We start from the raw sequence: 18,816 nt of genomic DNA, 5'->3' as shown, positions 1-18,816 counted from the left end.
CGCAGATATGCGGAACCACGAATAATGAGGTTCTCCTGTACTGACTGTACAGTTACAATACTAACTGTAGTCAATACATTACATTCTTTGAATCTAAATTGCCAAATAATATTATACTATTCATATCCTACAACATTTCACTGGTTAAAATAGGGACTTGCCTGTGACAGTTTAGGGGGTGTGACCAAGCAACCTGAAAGTAGTCAATTCTGACTGCTCTGACTATGCCACAAATGGAAAGTAGTTAATACATTGCATGTGGAGCATATTATTCCAGATTAACAAAGCAGACGAGCCAAGCCCATCCCTTCCAAGATTTTACAGATTAAAAGATATACACTTGCAACAACCAATGCTTGGCTCAGGAATTACTACCCAAGCCCCCGATCCACTATTACCAATTGCTGAAGACTGGATCCCACCCACACTATATGCTGTGCACTGCATACAGAGTTTCTATATTTCTAGAACTGAATCTCAAAGTACAGTAGATGGGTGGACGCGTCGTGTCCTGAGTGCACCTGCATGCATATGGTTGTACAATACTGAGGCACACTTCAGTATTGTACAACCATTTACATGCAGGTGCACTAGGGACACGACGCACCAACCCATCTACTGTACTTTGAGATTCAGTTCTAGAAATTATGGTGAATGAGCTGAATCCTTAAGAATGACAACTAAGAAAACCCATGAAAAACACCGAGGCACCCTCAAGAGGCAAACATAAGGAGAAAATAGAGATCGTGATTTATGAGGGACAGTTCCCAGAAAACAGGGACCTTTGGAGACTATAAATACTGTGAGCAATGATATTGGTCGTAGTCCAGAGAGAAATTTCAGGCACCACTCTAAGAGTTGTGCACACACAGCAGGCCTTTTTACTTCTTTTTCTTGGACTACTTACAATTTGACAAGTTGCTTTTGAAACTCTGATTTTAATAAATGGCTTGCTCTGTTACAACCTGATAGCTTGCTGTTCATAAGACACAAGACCCCATGAGCATGTAAAGCTACTCATGTAATTATTTGGGTTGTGGTCATGAATCCTGTGACCCTGAACTGTAATCTAGTTTCCAGTTGTAACAAAAAATTAATTTATTAATGTTAAATTACTAAAATTTTATTAAAATTTGAATGGTGTACTTTACTTTTTTTTTTATTCTAACATGTGTTGCAAGCCACTATTTAAAAACAACAACTGAAAGTGGGGTATAAATGAATTAAATATATACATAAAGTTCTTTTAGTATTTTGTACAGATATATGAATTTTTATTATGTAGCTGTGATTAAAACACAGGCACTATATCAGGTAAAGACAGGAGGCCTACAGTGTTTGCATGCTGTAATCTAATTTCATATTCAAGTTTGTAAACTTGGAGTTTTCTGGATACTGAAGTATGGAGACACTAGATTGGATCCAAAGTGTAGTTTAGAGTAAAAGGAGTAACTATCTGAGCACTTTTCTGTGAACTTTTGCACAAGCACTAAAGGAAGGTTTCTTGTAGTGCAGAGCCACAATAAATTAGGGGTTGCATTATAGTCCAAGAAGCATATTTATTAAGGAGGGGAAATGCTGCAGTAGAGGCCCTTATACATTTGGATTGAATCCCTTCTAGTTTCATATTACAATTTATAATATTTTTTCCTAGGGTGTCCTTAAAACAAACAAACAAAAAACCCAAGCAGCTCTTTTTATATAGGCCAGGTTAGGCATGATTTATTTTTTTCTAGAAGAATAGACATTATAGGGTTAATTCATTTTTCAATTTATCTTCTTGTACCAAGAAGCACCAATTAGTACAATGATCTTCTTCAGTAATGAGGTTAATATTTCATCAGCTCATTGGACAGTTAAATCAAATTTTCATTTTTCATCCTGAGCAATTATAGAGGCTAACACAACGAATGGATGTTAACTGTGAAACAGCACTTCTAGAATAATTGGACTTTTTCAATAACATTTATAAAGCAATAGTTCCTATAGATATGTTTATACCACATTCTCACAGATTTTCAGTACTTTCATAACTAATATAGTATTCAAATATTAACTTTTGACACTTTTATTTGTGACACTGTAATTCCATCCTTCCCCCAAGAAGCTCTGGATAGCAAACATTATTTTCCCCTCCTTTCCATGTGGTCCCCACAACCACGTGGGGTAGGTACATACAGATCTGTACACCCTTGAAGTAGATTAGACTCCGAAAGAAGCCCTATTATGTTCAATGCACATACAATTTGTGCACAGTGAAGGTACATACAGATCTGTACATAAGTACAGTTATTCACATTTTTAAAAGTTGAACGCATGTACAGAAATATACATTTGATCTGTGTCTTGAATTTTAAGGGGCCTATACCTGGGTCACTTTTAAACTGAATACACATATAGTCATTCACACAAAAACATATAAATGTATACAGATATCTATATGTGCACAGGGGCATATCTAGGGTGGGGCAGGAAGGGCACATGCCCCAGATGCCACTTGAAGGGGGCGCCATTTTCAAAAATTAAAAAAAAAATTAAAAATGGCCACCGAAAACAAAATTGCCACCACACATGCTCAAATGGTCCCTACGAGGCCCTAGGCCTTGCCAGGCCTCGCAGAGGCCATTTGAGCATGTGTCGCAGTCTCCAAAATGGCCACCACGCTGATCTTTGCAGGCCCAAACAGGCCTGACAATCAGCCCAGGATGGGCTGCGGCTGTGAATTAAGAGGCCAGCGATGGGGGGGTGTCTTTACAGACACCCCCCACAGCCTTTAGGAAGGCTCCCCGAAGGGACTATAGGTTTTTTTTTTTTTAAATTAATATAATATAAGTCACTGTACACATATTCAGTTTGGCACTATGTACAGAGAATCAGGGCTTGTGAATACTGAGCTGAAGCTTATGAGCTAGGATTGTATTCATTTGCTCTTACTTTGCTTCTTGTGATAAGTGAGTTAAATGTGATGTCTTAATAATATGGCTACTAATGGTGAGTTTGTCTTTGAATCAGTGTGAAATCCTTAGTATTAAGGCCACTGGGAGTTTCTTGTTCTGTTTCTCTCATTTTAACTGTCTTTCTGAAATACTAGACTATACTCCAAGCAGTGACACCATTTACTCTGCATATCCTTTAATTATTTTCAGAGTATCTGGGAAAAGCCAAATTCTCCATTTATTTTTAAAACGTATGTAATAGTGATGCTACAATGCATAGTAGAGAATTAGGCACTTCTGTTTAGTTTTCCAAGTACACCTCCACATAGTATTTGGCTATTTCATGAGCCCCAACATACTGAATTTTGTAGTTTTCCAGCATTTTTTGGTCCGGCTACGTCCACTGCTAAATAGTTTTTGAAATATTTCTATTTTTGAGCTGATATTATGGTAAAGTTATCTGAACGATGGGTGTTGGATGTTTGGACAGGGGGTGCAATTTCAGTGCTTGCCCTAGGCGTTATTTTCCCTAGATACGCCTCTGTATGTACAATATAATGTCTAAAAAGGGCTATAGTGACTGATCACAAGAGAGTTCCATGGCTTAGGATGGATTTGAACTCAGACCTAAGGCAAAACTAAATATTGTTTTAGGTACACAGTTTGGCCCTGTATTTGTGCTTTTTAGTATTCAGCTATGGGGCAGGGGGATGAGGATCAGGATCGTAGAGCAATGGGAGGGATAAGCCTTATTGATAGGCATTATTTTAAAATAGCATGCAGAATGAATGCAGGTATTCGGCACAAATGCAAGATCATCAGTGTCTAAAATACAGTCTCCAGTCTTCAAAATTGTATGAGTGCCCTTACTACATCTGGAGAGTCCTCCTGGCCTTCTGGAACAGCTTTACTGTGGGCACAAAGGCCATGGTGGAAAGGTGGCAAGATGGCTTAGAAAAACAGGAGTACACATGGAATCTCTGTCTGTGATTCATTAGATCCTGTTCTTAATACCTGTTACTGCTTTAAATTAAAGATGGTATATTTTCCATCCCCAAACCCATATTTTTACATATTAAAGTAACAATAAAATTTGAAAAATGGAATGCTTGCAAAGGTCTTGGTTTGCTTATTAGAAAACCAGCTTAAAGTTTCCCCTTAAGGGAATTTGGTTAATATTCTAAATTGTATTTGCTAACTGTAGCTGAAAGTTAATTGAATATTCCCATTTTGTCTAGGGTTCTGACAGATCCTATACCACAACAAATTCTTCAAAGGGCAGATAACTCAATCTTCTACTGTCATCTTAGTTTACTGCATGATGCTCTGATAAATATCAAATGTTATTTACTCTTGAAGTCATATGAAACTTCACTCTGACATATACTTAATTGTAAATGTGATTTTTTTTATCTAGACTCAAAATATCCAGAATATGCTTGGTAATACATTTGTTGCAATCCCATATGACAAGTGACTACTGTCTGGGCTGACAAAAATGAAGTAAAGGTTATATGTACGGAGAAAGAAAATATAAGACATAAATATCTGTTGTCAATCTACATTGAAAAGAACAAAAATATTATAGCAAAGTATAGTTTAAGGAGCTATTTAAATTATTATTTTTTTTAAAAAACAACCCTATTCCACAGAATATGCCCTTTCCCTAGCTTCAATCCTGTGTGAACACCCTGCAATATATTAATATACATATGCGATATGTATACTACATATCAGTATAGTTAAGCTAGAGAATGTTTCCAACATCTCACCATTATAAGCCCTGAACATTCTATTGCTTTTTTAAAAAATGTCCTATCTGCCTGGCCATTAGCACACATTCCCTAGGCAAAAAGAGACATCTGCCCTGCAAATCTGGTGATGATCCGTTGGAAAATGGCTTAAATAGAGCAGTTTAAAGTTCTTCTCTTTTGAACAGGGGTTTAAAGAGCTGGCGGCATTTTTTTCGGACTGAAGTGGTGCTATTTAAATGACGTTGTAGTCCATTTGCACAATTTCAGCCTTCAGACTGGATGTCAGAAAAGTGCCTTTTGTATATCCCCCCAGGACCTACCTGATTGTTAATTTAAAACTGACCCTCAGAGTTGGGATTTAAAGGGCAGAAAAAGGCATTTTTAGTGCAAACGGGGTCTATGCAGCAGCAGGTTTGAAACTACAGTGCCCACAGTGCTGCCTACAACAAACATGGTGGGTGATTCACTGCTCTGCCCCTCCAGCTGTCCCGACCCTGCTCCTCCTGCCTGATGGCCACTCAATCCCTTCAGGGCTGCGCTCCAGCACTGGCCCAGTGTAGCTGTGTCCTCCTCCGCTCTGCCCCTCCAGCTGTCTCTGACACTCAGATGGTGATGCATGTGCAGACAGCAGCCAACTTTCCTGTCAGCTGCTGCCACCACTCCTACCCACCAGTGCCTTCTGGCATGTGCCCCTCACCCGTTCCAGTGTGTGCCTTGTCCCAGCCCAGTTGATTGGGCCTGTGTGTGCCTGTGCCGGTGAATTTACAATATTTTGCTGATAATACCATCCTGAATGAAATTAAATCAATCAGAACTGTGAAGATTATGGGAAATGAACCCATATTTTTAGTCATCATTGTTGTTGTTGTGTGTGTGTGTGGTGTGAATACAAATTATCTGCTTCTTGCTGTGTCCTTATTCACTGTTGTATAATCATGAGGTGGGATCACACTGTCACTATTACTGAATCCACTAATTAATTTACTTGTATTTTTTTCAGATGTTGCAGGGAAGTATGACTTCGTCTTAGTTGAAAGTTCTATCTTGTGGTCTAGGCAGGGGCGTAGCAAGGTTGGAGTGGGCCCAGAGACAAGATTTTAAAATGGGGCCCCCCCACTCAAAGTCCAGGGCCTCCACACACCCCAGGCCCCCAAGGATTTAAGTCTGATATTCCAAAATAAGTATGCTGCCTGGAAATACATTTCACTGAATACACACACACACACGTCACAATATATAGTGATATACATTGAGTACTATACATTTGTTTTACTTTTAATGCCTAGAACACACTAGAAAGATGAATGATTAAAATGGGCCCCTTGCTGCAGATTAGCCAAGGAGACTTTCAACCATGCAGGGTGAGCCTATGTTTGTTTTCTCAGAATTCTGAACAAATTCAGTCAAGTTTGATTCCAGGAGGTTTTTCACAGGAGGCTTTTAAAGCCCTTTAACACACATCTCCTCTGGAATGGAGGTGCTGCATTCACATGTTGGCCAGATTTACCCTGAAGTCCCTGCAAGTTATTGGGGAGCAGTTCACACACAAGAAAAATAAAATAAAATAAAAGCAGAAGGCATGCTTCACAGTTCTCACTCAGACCTTCTGGGTTGCAAAACAACTTGAACATAAGTGCATTTATAAATGAATGAATAAAATAAATATAATACTGTTTCTTCCAGAAGTTTTTGTAATTTTCTGCCATGAAACAAGCCACTTATAGGACCTTTTAGATAGTTTTTTTTAAGCCAGCAAATTTTCCAAGCTGTTTAAAAATAAATATTCAGAGACTTCTCAGTCCCCCCCCCCCCATATCAAAGCCCTATGGCAAGCAGATCCCTATATATCCGGGTGGGGGTGGGGGTGGGGAAGGTAACCACAAAAAGGAGTTCACACTCTACCTGGCAGCAGGGGGTCTTCTGCTGCAGAGAACAGTGGAGGCCTCTCTGGCTGCCTCCTCCTTCCTGGCTGGCTTGGGCCCTACTGGAGTTCAGGCTTCACAGAGGCCTACACCAGACCTCCGTGGAAGCCCCGCCCACCCGCCGATCAGCTGAGAGGCGGGAGAAAAGGAGCTCTTTGCAGCTTGTCTGCTCCCTCGATTGCCGGCCAGGAGAACAAGCTGGAGATACGGCGAACAGGGCAAGTGGCTGAGGAGCCTTGGGGCTGGGCAGGGGGCAATGGGGAGTCACGTGAGGTGCCTCTGGGGGGCCCCTCCAGGCAGTGGGGCCCCCAGACAACTGTCTCCCCTTGCCCTATCGTTGTTACGCGCCTGGGTCTAGGTAAGCTCGTCCTCATTGTGTCTAATCAGATTTCCCTTTTTAAAACACTGGAAATTCAGTAATTCAAAAACCTTCGGTTTAAAATGAGATTAACCTGCTTTACATTTTCATTCATGCTGTAAAAAGAATGGAAACTGCAAGTTAAGGTGTCCATCTTAGCTTCCAGGCCATATAAGTGGTAAAGACTTTGTGACTGATTAACTGCTGTCAAGTCAGTGTCAACTCTTAGCAACCACATCGATAGATTCTCTCCAGGATGACCTGTTTTCAACTTGTCCTTTAAGGGCTCTCAGTGGTGCATTTATTTCTGTCATAATCAAGTCAATCCACCTTACTGCTGGTCATCCTCTTCTCTTTCCTTCAACCTTTCTCAAGCTTCTATTGACTTCTCAAGGGAGCTGGGTTTTGCATAATATGTCCAAAGTATAATAGTTTGAGCCTGGTCATTTGTGCCTCAAATGAAAATTTTGGATTGATTTGTTCAAATGGCCCTTTTGTTTGTTTTCCTGGCTGTCCATGGTATCCTCAAAAGTCTTCTCCAGCACCAAAGTTCAAAAGCATCAAAACTTTTTCTATCTTGCTTCTTCAAAGTCTAGCTTTCACATCCACAGAGTGTCACAGGAAGAACCATTGTCTGAACGATTCTAATCTCTGTAGGCATAGACACGTCAGAGAATCTAAATATCCTTTTCATGGCCTTCATTGAAATCCTACAAAGTGTTAGTCTGGGCGTATTTCTTGACTGCTGGATCCTTTACTGTTGATGGTCAATCCTAGAAGGCAGAAGCTATCCACCACTTCAGTGTCTTCATTATCGATTCTGAGGCTGGTTGCTGTACCCATTGTCATTAGTTTTCACTGTGCTCCTTGACTTTCATTACTAGAGCTTGCAGATCATCCGCATTCTCAGCTATCAGAGTGGTGTCATCAGCGTAGCACATGTGATTGATGTTTTTTCCTCCAACTTTAAAACCACGCTCATCTTCTTCCACTCCAGCTTCTCTCAGTATATGTTCAGCATATAAATTGAATAAATAATGGAAAGTATACAGCCTTGTCTTATTCCTTTTCCAATCTGTAACCAGTCTGTTTCACAATGTTCTGACTGGACTGTGGCTTCCTGTCCTGTGTATAGTTTTCTCATGAGAACCATGAGATGTTCTAGGACACCCATTTTCCTAAGGGTATTCCACAACTTGACATGGTTGATGCAATCAAACGCTTTCCTGTAGTCAATAAAGCACATATTGACTTCTTCTTGGTATTCTTGGCTTTCTCAATTATCTAGCGTGCATCATCAATAATGTCTCTTGTTCCTTGACCTTTTATTAAACCAGCTTGAACATCTGGCATTTCCCTTTCCATGTAGGGATGTAATATGCTTTGGATGATCCTGAGCATTATTTTGTTAGCATGTGAAATTAAGCATATTGTGCGATGGTTTGTGCAATCTGTCAAGTCTCCTTTCTTTGGTATGGGTATGTAGACTGACCTCTTTCAATCTGTTGGCCATTGTTTCATTCTCCAGATTTGCTGGCATAATTTGGTTAGAGCCTTGATTGATTGTTCTTCTGCTGCCTGCCATATTTCTGTAGCTATTCCATCAATTTCTGTAATCTTCCAACTTGGTAATGACCAGAGTGCCGATCTAATTTCATCTTTCCGTACCAGAGGTTCTTGCAAGTAGGGAATATCTTCTAGAGTATCTTGGATGTTGACATCCCTGCTGTACAGATTTTCAGTACCATCTCTGTTTGATCTTCTCTGAATCAGTTACTATCTGTCCTTTGGCATCCCTTAACATACTAATTTGAGGTTGGAACCTCCTTCTGTACAAAAGACTTTGTACAGTCTGGTATATGATTACAGCTTTAGAAATGAGGCTCCATTCACCCACACATTGCCTTGATCAGAGATGCCTCAGGCAGAAATTCATTAAGGGCATCTCTAGGGAGAGATTAGGGAAACTGTACCTGTTAAATGTCTGCCTGGATGCATCCCTCCCCAGCCTAATATCCATCTGAAAGACCAAGGCAAAGTGTGGGTGCATGGAGCCTCATTTCTAACACCATCATCATATACCAGCTGATATTTATTCATTTATCATATTTCTATACCGTCTGATAAGTACATCTTTAGGTGGTGTACAAAATTTAAAATATTCTAAAGTCAATAAATGACAATAAAAACAATACAATAAATAGTTATTAAAACAGGTTTTAACAATTATTAAAACTAATTCTAATTAAAAGCCTGTGAAAACAGGAGAGTCTTGAGGTTCTTCCTAAAAACAAACAGAGAAGGATATGCTCTTATTTCAGTAGGGAGCATATTCCAAAGGCCTGGGGCAGCCACAGAGAAGCCCGGTCATGGGCCACCATCAAATGAGCCAGTGGCATCAGTAACCGGACCTTTTCAGAAGATCGTAATGGGTGACAGGGTTTATGACAAAGGAGGCACCCTCTTAAATTGCCTGGACTTAAGCCATTAAAGGCTTTATAGGTAATAACCAGCACTTTGTATTTCACCTGGAAACATATCCTCAGCCAGTGTAGTTCTTTCAAAACTGGTGTTATGTGGTCCCTCCATGTTGTCCAGGAGACCACGCTGGCTGCCACATTCTGTACCAATTGTAGTTTCTGGACTACATACAAAGGCAGCCCCACGTAGAGTGCATTACAGTAGTCAAGCATGGAGATTACCACAATATGTACCACTGTTTTAAGGTCATTTGCCTCTAGAAATGGACGTAGCTGACATATCAGCCGAAACTCCTGGCCACCACCTCAAACTGAGAAACCAGGGAGAGTTTTGGGTCCAGGAGCACTTCCAAGCTACGTACCTGATCTTTCAGGGGGAGTGTAACCCCATCCAGAACAGGCAGATCTAAACCATCTCTCGGGTTTAGATACAAAGTTTACATCTTATATGGTGTGAATGTTGAGATGGGCACCTTAACTTGTAATTTCCATTCTTTTTAGGGCATGAGTGAAAATGGAAACCAGCTTAACTCTCATTTTGAACTGAAGGTTTTTGGATACTGAATTAATAATATATATTAATATACCTGTTCCTTCAGGTATAGCAAGCCAGTGTGCTATGCTACCTGGGAGTAAACCCCACTGAGTACAGTGGAACATACTACCAAGTAAGCATAAAGAGGCTTGTGCTGTAAGCCACCTATATAAATGGCTTTTAAAAGCATTTTTCAAAATTGTAATACCTAAGCCAGGGGTAGGTAATGTGCGATAGGGATGTAAATAAACCAGTTCGGAGGCCCTTTTATGTGTCGCTTGAGCAACGCACGCAGATGCACTTCCTACTTTTGGCTACATCCAGTAAATGGCGGAACAGGGCAGTGGGGAGGTACGATGCCACCCCGATGGGCTCTTATGGACTTGCACACCAGCGGGGGAAATGCGGCGGGGGGTTGCACCCAACCCCAGCCTTAAAGCCGCCCCCCCACAGCCGTCGAAGCAGCCCCTGCTGGTTCTGTGCACATCCCTAATGTGTGGCTCTCCAGATTTTGCTGACAACTCCTCCCATTACCCCTAGCCAGAATTTATTACAGCTGGGGCTGATAAAGAGTTGTAGTTCAGCAACTTCCGAAGAGTCACACATTGCCTACCTGACCTAAGAAGTAAAATTAGAAATATTTGCCATGGAGTCACTTGCCTGGATTTTGAATCAAAGTAGACCTAGTTTAAACATTTCATACAGTAACACTATAATAAACGTCCCCTCAAAGTTGTCAACGAATAAAAATGAAGATACTTCACCATGAAATCTTTTTACTTTTTTCCTTTGAACAGCAGACAGCCATTCTACATCATACTTAGTTTCAAAAATAGTTTGCCCAAGAACATGGCACAAGAACTCTAACTAGTATTGCACAACTAGTTATGCGGTTGGATTCTGGCTAACACATACACACAGATGGTCTAAACATAATTATTTCAATGTTAAAAAGAAATAGATAATCAAAATGTATGTATAGACAACTCTATACTCTACTTATTTTCTAATTCCACAAATACTTTTTCTCCATGCATGAGGTCAGATACTACAAAGCATACAATGGTGCTTGCTTGTTTTTTGAGGTTTTTTGCACACATACATCTCTTTTTATGTGTTCCTTTTCCTATCCTTTATGATGTGTTCTTGTTACAAGCATACCTCTCAATTTTTAAAATAATATGTGTAGAACCTTCCACCAGTGGGAGCAAAGTGTAGCATATGTATGCTATGTTCTATTGTCCATAAGAACATTTAGGCCCAGGTTGCAGCTGTGGCCAGGAGCACATTTGCCCAGCTTTGGCAGGTGTGCCAATAGTACCTAACTGCTAGAACTTCAACTGGTACAAAATGCAGCATGTTTTTCTGGTGGTGTTCAGTCTACACTGGCTCCCAGTACATTTCTAGGCACAATTCCAAGTATTGATTATTACCTATACAGTCCTGCTCAGCTTGGGACCGGAATATTTGAAAAATCACATTATCCCACATAGATGTACTTGCTCAGTAATCAGACCAAGTGTCCCTCATTATTTTCAGAAGTGCAGTTGGTGGGCTTACAGAACAAGGCCATCTTGGTAGTGGCACCTAGACTGTGGAACTTCCTTTTCCATAGAGCCTGACAGGCCTTGCTGGTTTTTAAGCAGACAGTAAAAATGTTTTTCCCCTCTCCCACCTAACTTTTTATTGATTGATTGTTCCCTGAGTTTCCTGCTGGGTTTTTTTCTCTAATGTTTTTATGGTTTATGTTTTAACATCTGTTTTCCCTTTTAAATTGCTGTTAATTTGATTATTTTTATATCTTGTTACCCAGCTTTTAGTCCCTTGAATGATATGCAAAGGTTAAATACAAATATAAAGAAACAATTGTGGTACAGCCCAGTTAATTATAACTATTTACCTCAATAAAGGGGAGGGGTAAGGGGTGCCCAGACTAGTTATCAGGCTGAGAATTCTCTCCAGGATGTAATGCCTAAACAGGCCCAGATTTTAAAAAAAGATTGTTTACATTAACATGAGAAGACGCATCCAGCTCCAAGTTAACATATTCAAACTATGTCCATTCCCAATATACAGTATATACAATATGAACTGGATAATGTAAAATGTAAGTTTATGTCCTTGAAGTGCCACCCGTCCTCTTATTAAAGTTAAGTATTTATTCAGCTTATGTTAAAAAGCAGTAAAAATAAAATTCTAGGACTTGTCAATTTGCTTTAAATCCAACACTGCTATTATTCCTGTAATGTCACCTTTTTCCAAAAACCTCTTCACTATGAAAAAGTAATTGCACTGGTCACTTGCATTGGTAATACAAAACACCACTGTGTATTTAAAAATAGCTACAGCAAGAGAATAGGCCTGCTGATAAAGGAAGCTTGGCAAGCTATAAATAATTTCATGGGTTTTAGTGAAAGGATGAAAAAATAATAATAAATGAGCTCCTTATGCCTGACAGTTACCGACACTTTAAAATATTGCTTTTGAAATGCCCACTGTCTAATTTCTCTTTTAAAAATCCATATTTTATGGGGTGAAAGTGTAGGTGATAGCTGAGTGAAAACAGAAAAGCAAGGATTCGTCAGCTGCCAGGCTTACCTCAAATTCTGCATGTTTGTGTACATCTTCAGCTCTTTGCCTATTCAAAATAAACTCTGCCTCATTCGCAACACGAACTATGTGGTCTTTCATTGCATGACACAATAACCTGGAGTTGGGGGGAAAATGGTTAAGTAATTTCAGTCTTGGCAATTTTTTCATACATTCAATGCAATGTCTTTTAAGCTGAATATGCTTGTTTTAAAGAAAAATAATTACTTGATAATAAATTGCTCTGTAAATTCAAGAAAAAAATCTACCACCAATAGAAATTGTATATTGGCTTATCACAGTATCAAACTGCATAATTAAGCAGGGGTGGTTTATAAACAAATGTTTTATTTGGTATCTGTCCTGGGACGCAGCCACTAATATATTATGCACACAAGATACCTTTAAAAAAATTGACTATTTGATATCCATTGTTATTAACTAATGATTTGAACTTGGGTGGGGGGAGTCATATAAAGCTGAGCAGGATTGCAATCATCTCTTCTTCCCCCATCCCTCATACACACATACTCTCTCTCTCTCTCTCTCTCTCTGGATAAGTGCTTAATACTGGCTTAAGAGTCTGATCCAAGTGAACACAATAAATATGTTATCACAGACTTTAGCAGAAGCAGATTTAAGCAAGTGACGAGTGCTTTGAAAATCCTGCCTTTGTATATCTGTTCTTCAAAGGCAGACATTTCTGGAAAAATTTCTCAACTTCAAGAAAAGTATTATTTTCTACTAGAAGCTTCCTTTTCCATAATCTGTGCTCTGGTATCAAATGGACCACGTTGGCCACAGATGGGCAGGCACAAAAAATATAAATGTCAACTACTGTCCACTCAGTTGCATTCTGTTTAATCAGGGAGGGCTGGATGAGGGCCATTCAAAGCAGCAGCACTGCAAACTCCATGAGGGGTTCTCCAAGATTTACCCTGTCCCTGCTGGCTCCAAATTTCTATCCCCAGCTACTCCCCCCATCTACTACAGGGTTCCAGATGCATGTTTGCACATATCTGGAAACCTACGAGAGGGAAAAGCAACTGGGGTGAGTGATTTGACATGGAAAAACAACAAGTGAGAAAGGGGTAAGAAATCTCTGCCACTGCTTCATTCAAAGTGGGTTCCTTCCAAATCAAATTTTGTTCAGAAAAAGTTGCTGTCTGGGCTTCATTACATATGTTTCTATGTAATATGTAGTCTGCTCCAAGTCTGATAGAATGTTAAGAAGGGAGCCTCTTGTAAGACATACTAGTGCTGTGATTTGTCCATGGCTGCCATATCATCCCTACAGTGTATTTTTATTCTCTTGAGCAGGAATTGGCAATTCACTCAGTATATTTGAAGCATCTTAATGTTTCTTTTACAGACTTTATAGCACACTTTTCCATAGTACAGTCAAAATGGCAAACTATTAAAATAATGAAAACATCAAACAGTAAAACAGAATTTACATTAAATCACAATATCAAATTAGAAAACATAGCACAGCTGTGAAACCATTAACATCTAACCATCAAGTCAGGGCAAATACCTGCCTGAATAAAAATGTTTTAGCACCATGATAATCTATCAAGAATGTAGAGGCCATCCAAATCTAAGAGGGAAGGGTATCTGGTCGGGGAACTCTCAGGGAAATAGCTTTGGGAGGCACAGGCAGCTGTAGAGAAAAATGGAGATAGCCCTTTTTAACTCACATGACAGAAAACCCTGGTGCATCAGCGCAGGGTTAATCTGGATGTCAGCCCATAATTTTAAGCAGGTCTTCATTTTTTTCTCCTCCTGCTGATGCAGATTCCTAAATGGCCAAGTTTGCCATAGAGTCCAGCCAGTGCTGTTATCTCAGATGCCACTTTAGAGCTCTAGTTTAGTCTAGTTCTAACAAACATTTGGTTACCTAGGCAGCATATGTAATATAATTTATTTTCCCTTTTGCTAAAGCAAAAGGTTTGGGATATATCCCATGATGAGGCTGATGGGCGCAAATCTCATATTTCTAGTACTGTACAAGTCAATGCTTTGTACTAGCACAATATTTCTAGGACAATTTTGTTCAAGAGCATCATTTCTAGTACAAAGTTAATTACAATGGTTTATTCTTAACTTTCCTTACCTCCGCACAGGCACCACGGAAATGGCCTCCGTGCATGTGCGGGGGCCAGATCCAAGCTGCCACTGAGCCAGTGGCTCAGTAAAAGAAGCGGGGGTGCTGCTTCGGGCTGCCAGGAAGGCGAGCGGCAGTTCAGGCAGCTGCACCAGCCAAGTAAGCAGCTTACTTACTTGTTCACTGCCCCCGCCTGGCTGCTCCTTATCCCTGAAAGGGTCCCCCACCCCCTGTACATGTAAAGAGGAATTCTCACTGGGTTCCCCTTTACAAGTATATACCCCAAACTGGTTCAGCCCGGTCCGATGGTCAGATTGGACCCAGTTTGGGGAGACATGGAACTGGACTGGGTCAGTTCAAATCCAGTTTGAACTGATCTGGCCAAACCAGATTCTAACAATCTGGTTACTGCAGTTTGCTTTTAGGAAATCAAACAAATGTTAAGTCTTGGCTGCATTATAGATATCTAGGCCTGAGCAACAAACCATGCAATGTATTCCATGAACCCAAGGAAGTCTGGACTAGTGTCTCTCAACCCCTGGGCCAAATGGCAAACTTCTTTTGAAAGAGGGGTTGATGGGTTCATATGCAGTTTGAGAAATGACATGGGTTCCTGCTGTTCAAGAATAAAAGTTTAAAAAATGCTGTTGGGCATGCTAGACAGCTTGGGCACATGTCAATTAGCTCTTTGGATCTTGGCCATAGTATTGCAGCACGGACTTTATACATTTAACATACTTAAAAACCTAGCAAAGCTGTTTTTTGATCAGCATAGTATGTGTGAAACCACATATCAAAACTCAGCCCTTTAATGAAAAAAATGTATTTTGTAAACCAAATGCCAGATTTTTCAATGATTTTGATAATATAGCTAGCATCAATTTTTTTAAAAAAGGAAGATAAACCAACTAGAAATGGAATTTCAAATCCAATTCACAAATCCGTTTGCACTCTTTTTCAATTCACAACTTAAAATTCAATCATAACTGCATAGCAATTATATGCAATTTTACATTCCATTAACCTTGCTTTGTTTTAATTATAAAGCTCCTTTGTTAGATTCCTTTAAATGATCCAGTTTATAATTTCAGGCTGTTCAAGGGAGCATTTTAATTCTACTGCACATTCATCAACTGTTTATGTCCTGTTAATTGTTGACAACTGCACAATTGCATTCTCTAGCTATGATTGATGAACTGCATTCAAAACTTTCGCTATTAAGTAGAATAAATATTTATAACAATTTCCTCTTTGCCATCAGGACAAAATCCAAACCTCAATACAGAAAACTAGTGTTTTAGCAATGCATATAAAGCACATGTTCTGATATGTATGTTTAGCAAATATACATAATAGAAAAAATGTGATTACAGAGACTGTGTGTTCATTCATCCATGTTCACATCAACAAAAGGAGCAACATTTTGTCTGAAAAGTTATTGATCAGACCATTATTAGCATCCATAATCAGGAACTGAGTACTTAACAGCACCAATGTACCAAGATATCTGATCTCATAATTGGGCAATACCATGGCAAACTGAAAATTATGCAAAAGGATCTTCAGGCTACAAATGTTAAAAGTGTTGAGTATATTCTAGAACATAAGGAAGAGTAGAGTTTTCTTGGTTTATTTGCTTAGTTAGTGTTATGTTGTGCTGCTATGTCCAAATACTCTAGACTATATTACAGTCCCAGTGTGGTCATTGACCTTTGCCACCAAGATTACAACAGATCCATAAACATAAGCAATGTATTTGGGTAGACTGTAATATGCACTTCCTACCTTTTCACACAAAATGGTACCAAGAAATTTATGCTGCATGTTCCAAGTATGTAAGTTTACAAAACATGACTAAATATACAGATTTTACTCTAGATGAAATCGGAATATATTATATAATATACTGACACAAAATTATCACAATGGCAAATCAATGTGTTTCTTGAGCACAGTAGGCTTCATCAATATCTTCCATGATTTTACGACACAACTGTATCACGTTTATGGATTGTGTGATTTTATTTTATTGTTTTACTTTCATGTTTTGCCATATACCACACTGGGAGTTTTATTGTGAAAAATGGGTAATAAATTTTCAAAGCAAATAAATTTGAGATATTATTTTGCATCACTCTTCATCTCACATCCTCAACATCGAATAAAAGATCAAGTGGTAAACCAGAAACTAACAATAAACTTCTGAAGTGTAGTAAGGGTTTTCTTCAATTTTACAAATAGCCCTGAAAATCCAGGTTTAAAAGGCTATTAAATGCAACAGGTCAGTTTAAATAGTATAAGTAGATAATGGCTTTCTCTGCCTTAAATAGCTCTGTCAATTTAACAAAATAAAAATAAATAAAAATTGCCCCTCTTGTAAAATGCAAAATACTCTTCACTAGTACTAACATTAAAATGTCTATGGTATTAGTTGGGAGTGCATGCCACATTCCAGGAATTCAAAGGCAAAAATAATTGAACTGGATCGCACTCAAATTCTCAGCTGTTTTCACAACTAACCAGCATATGTAAAGTACCTATCTGATATTGAAGTATCTCAAACTAGCACTGGGAATTATGATAAAAATGGTGCTCCTTCATTAGTGCACACACACACTTTATTATACTATGAACAGGGTACTCCAAAGCAGATGGAGTGACAGATGGAATTGCAGATTGGGTTTCTTAGATTCTATCTGCAAAAAAAACCCCTTGCTGCTAAAGTAAGATTGTTGCTCAAATCCCAGAAAAACTTCAAACCTTTGCATAGGTGTTTTCATATAATAAATGTTTAGTTCAACATTTATTATGCATTAACAAATTATTATTCCTCATGCAAAGCTTCTCTGCAGTAAAACTGCTTAATTAAAACAGTTTTTCCTCAAGTCCTCCTAGAGCAGATGGTGAAAGTATTATCACCCAATGGAATTAGATACAAAATGACTACTTGTCCAAAAGCTTTAAAATTAATTACCTTCCTTCATTGATGAGCTCAATAAAAGCAAGTCCTGCATTCTTCTGAATAGAATTCTGCCATTCCTAAAGGGAAAGAATAAAACACCTTTTTTAAAAGTAGCAATTATTTCTGAAAGCATGCCTGTATTTCATTGTGATGAATAAAGATTATTTCATCAGTATTTTATATGGGTTCCTCTGGCTTCCATATGCTCTGTCTTATAAAGCCTCTGTTCTTTCATTCCACTGTAACTATGTATACACACGTGTGTAAACTGTATGTTGCCAAAATATTAGAGCACTGATTTAACACCTATCAGTAAAAAAATTGTTTTAATGACCAGTTACTGTTAAAAGCAAGGCATTTAACTGGCAAACAGCTCAGAATTAGTTCTTAAATCACACAGTCCATTTAGAGATTATTTTGGTAGCAGAGCTATGGGATAATTTCAGAACTAGATTAAATTATGGCTCTCTTTAATACTATATTAGGTTACTACAGCAGCTGAAGCCCGATTCAGATATTATGCTTTTTGAGTCTGTAGATGTCTGTATACTCGTACATGTGTTTGACTGTAACTGTGTTCATTTTAAAAGTGAACCTGAATACAGACCCTTCAAATGCATGTACAGATAGGAAGCATACTTCTGTGCCTTCATTCAACATAATTTGTGAATGACTGTACCTGTGTACAGATCTGTACCTGGGTACACTGTACACTCATATGATTGTTGAACAGTGTGAATGGGCCTATTGTCACAACATCTAGTATGTAGTGTCAATGTCATACAAAGCCACCTTATATCAAGTAAAACCATTGATCCATCACGCCCACTATTGTCTAGACTGCACTCTGACTGGGAACAGCTCCCCATGAACGGAGGCAGGAGTCCTTCAGTTGACCAGTTCCCTGTTCCTTTTAAATGAAGATGTTAGTGTTTAACCTGGAATATTCTACACGCAACACATGCATTCTACCTCTGAGCTATGGTCTCTCTCATAAATGTCATGTCATTCTTCATATCAAAAAATGTGCCCTTCTGTAATTATATCCATTGGCAATGGCATAATAAATGATTATTTTGTGCTCACCTAGCCTCTACTGCAACTTCTAAAATAGGTGCTGTTGCTTCCAACTATGGTTTCTAATCTCTCTCAGAGAATGAGAAATAAACGATC

General features: G+C 39.0%; 1 protein-coding gene across 11 annotated transcripts in view; it reads right to left on the bottom strand.

Annotated features, from left to right (window-relative positions):
• Positions 1-18,816, bottom strand: part of NBEA (neurobeachin) — a 670,094-nt gene that overhangs the window by 350,498 nt on the left and 300,780 nt on the right. For all 11 annotated transcript variants that reach the window (XM_053311836.1, XM_053311837.1, XM_053311835.1 and 8 more), the window contains 2 exons: positions 17,656-17,720; positions 12,584-12,692 (listed from right to left, as the gene is read on the bottom strand). In XM_053311836.1, the coding sequence (XP_053167811.1) occupies positions 12,584-12,692; positions 17,656-17,720 (174 nt within the window). The remainder of the gene's footprint in view (positions 1-12,583; positions 12,693-17,655; positions 17,721-18,816) is intronic.

This window comes from Hemicordylus capensis, chromosome 3 (assembly GCF_027244095.1).
Source record: "Hemicordylus capensis ecotype Gifberg chromosome 3, rHemCap1.1.pri, whole genome shotgun sequence".
In the NCBI taxonomy this organism is placed as follows: domain Eukaryota; kingdom Metazoa; phylum Chordata; class Lepidosauria; order Squamata; family Cordylidae; genus Hemicordylus; species Hemicordylus capensis.
The sequence above is the reverse complement of the archived record's forward strand: the minus strand, read 5'-3'. Positions and strand labels throughout refer to the sequence as shown.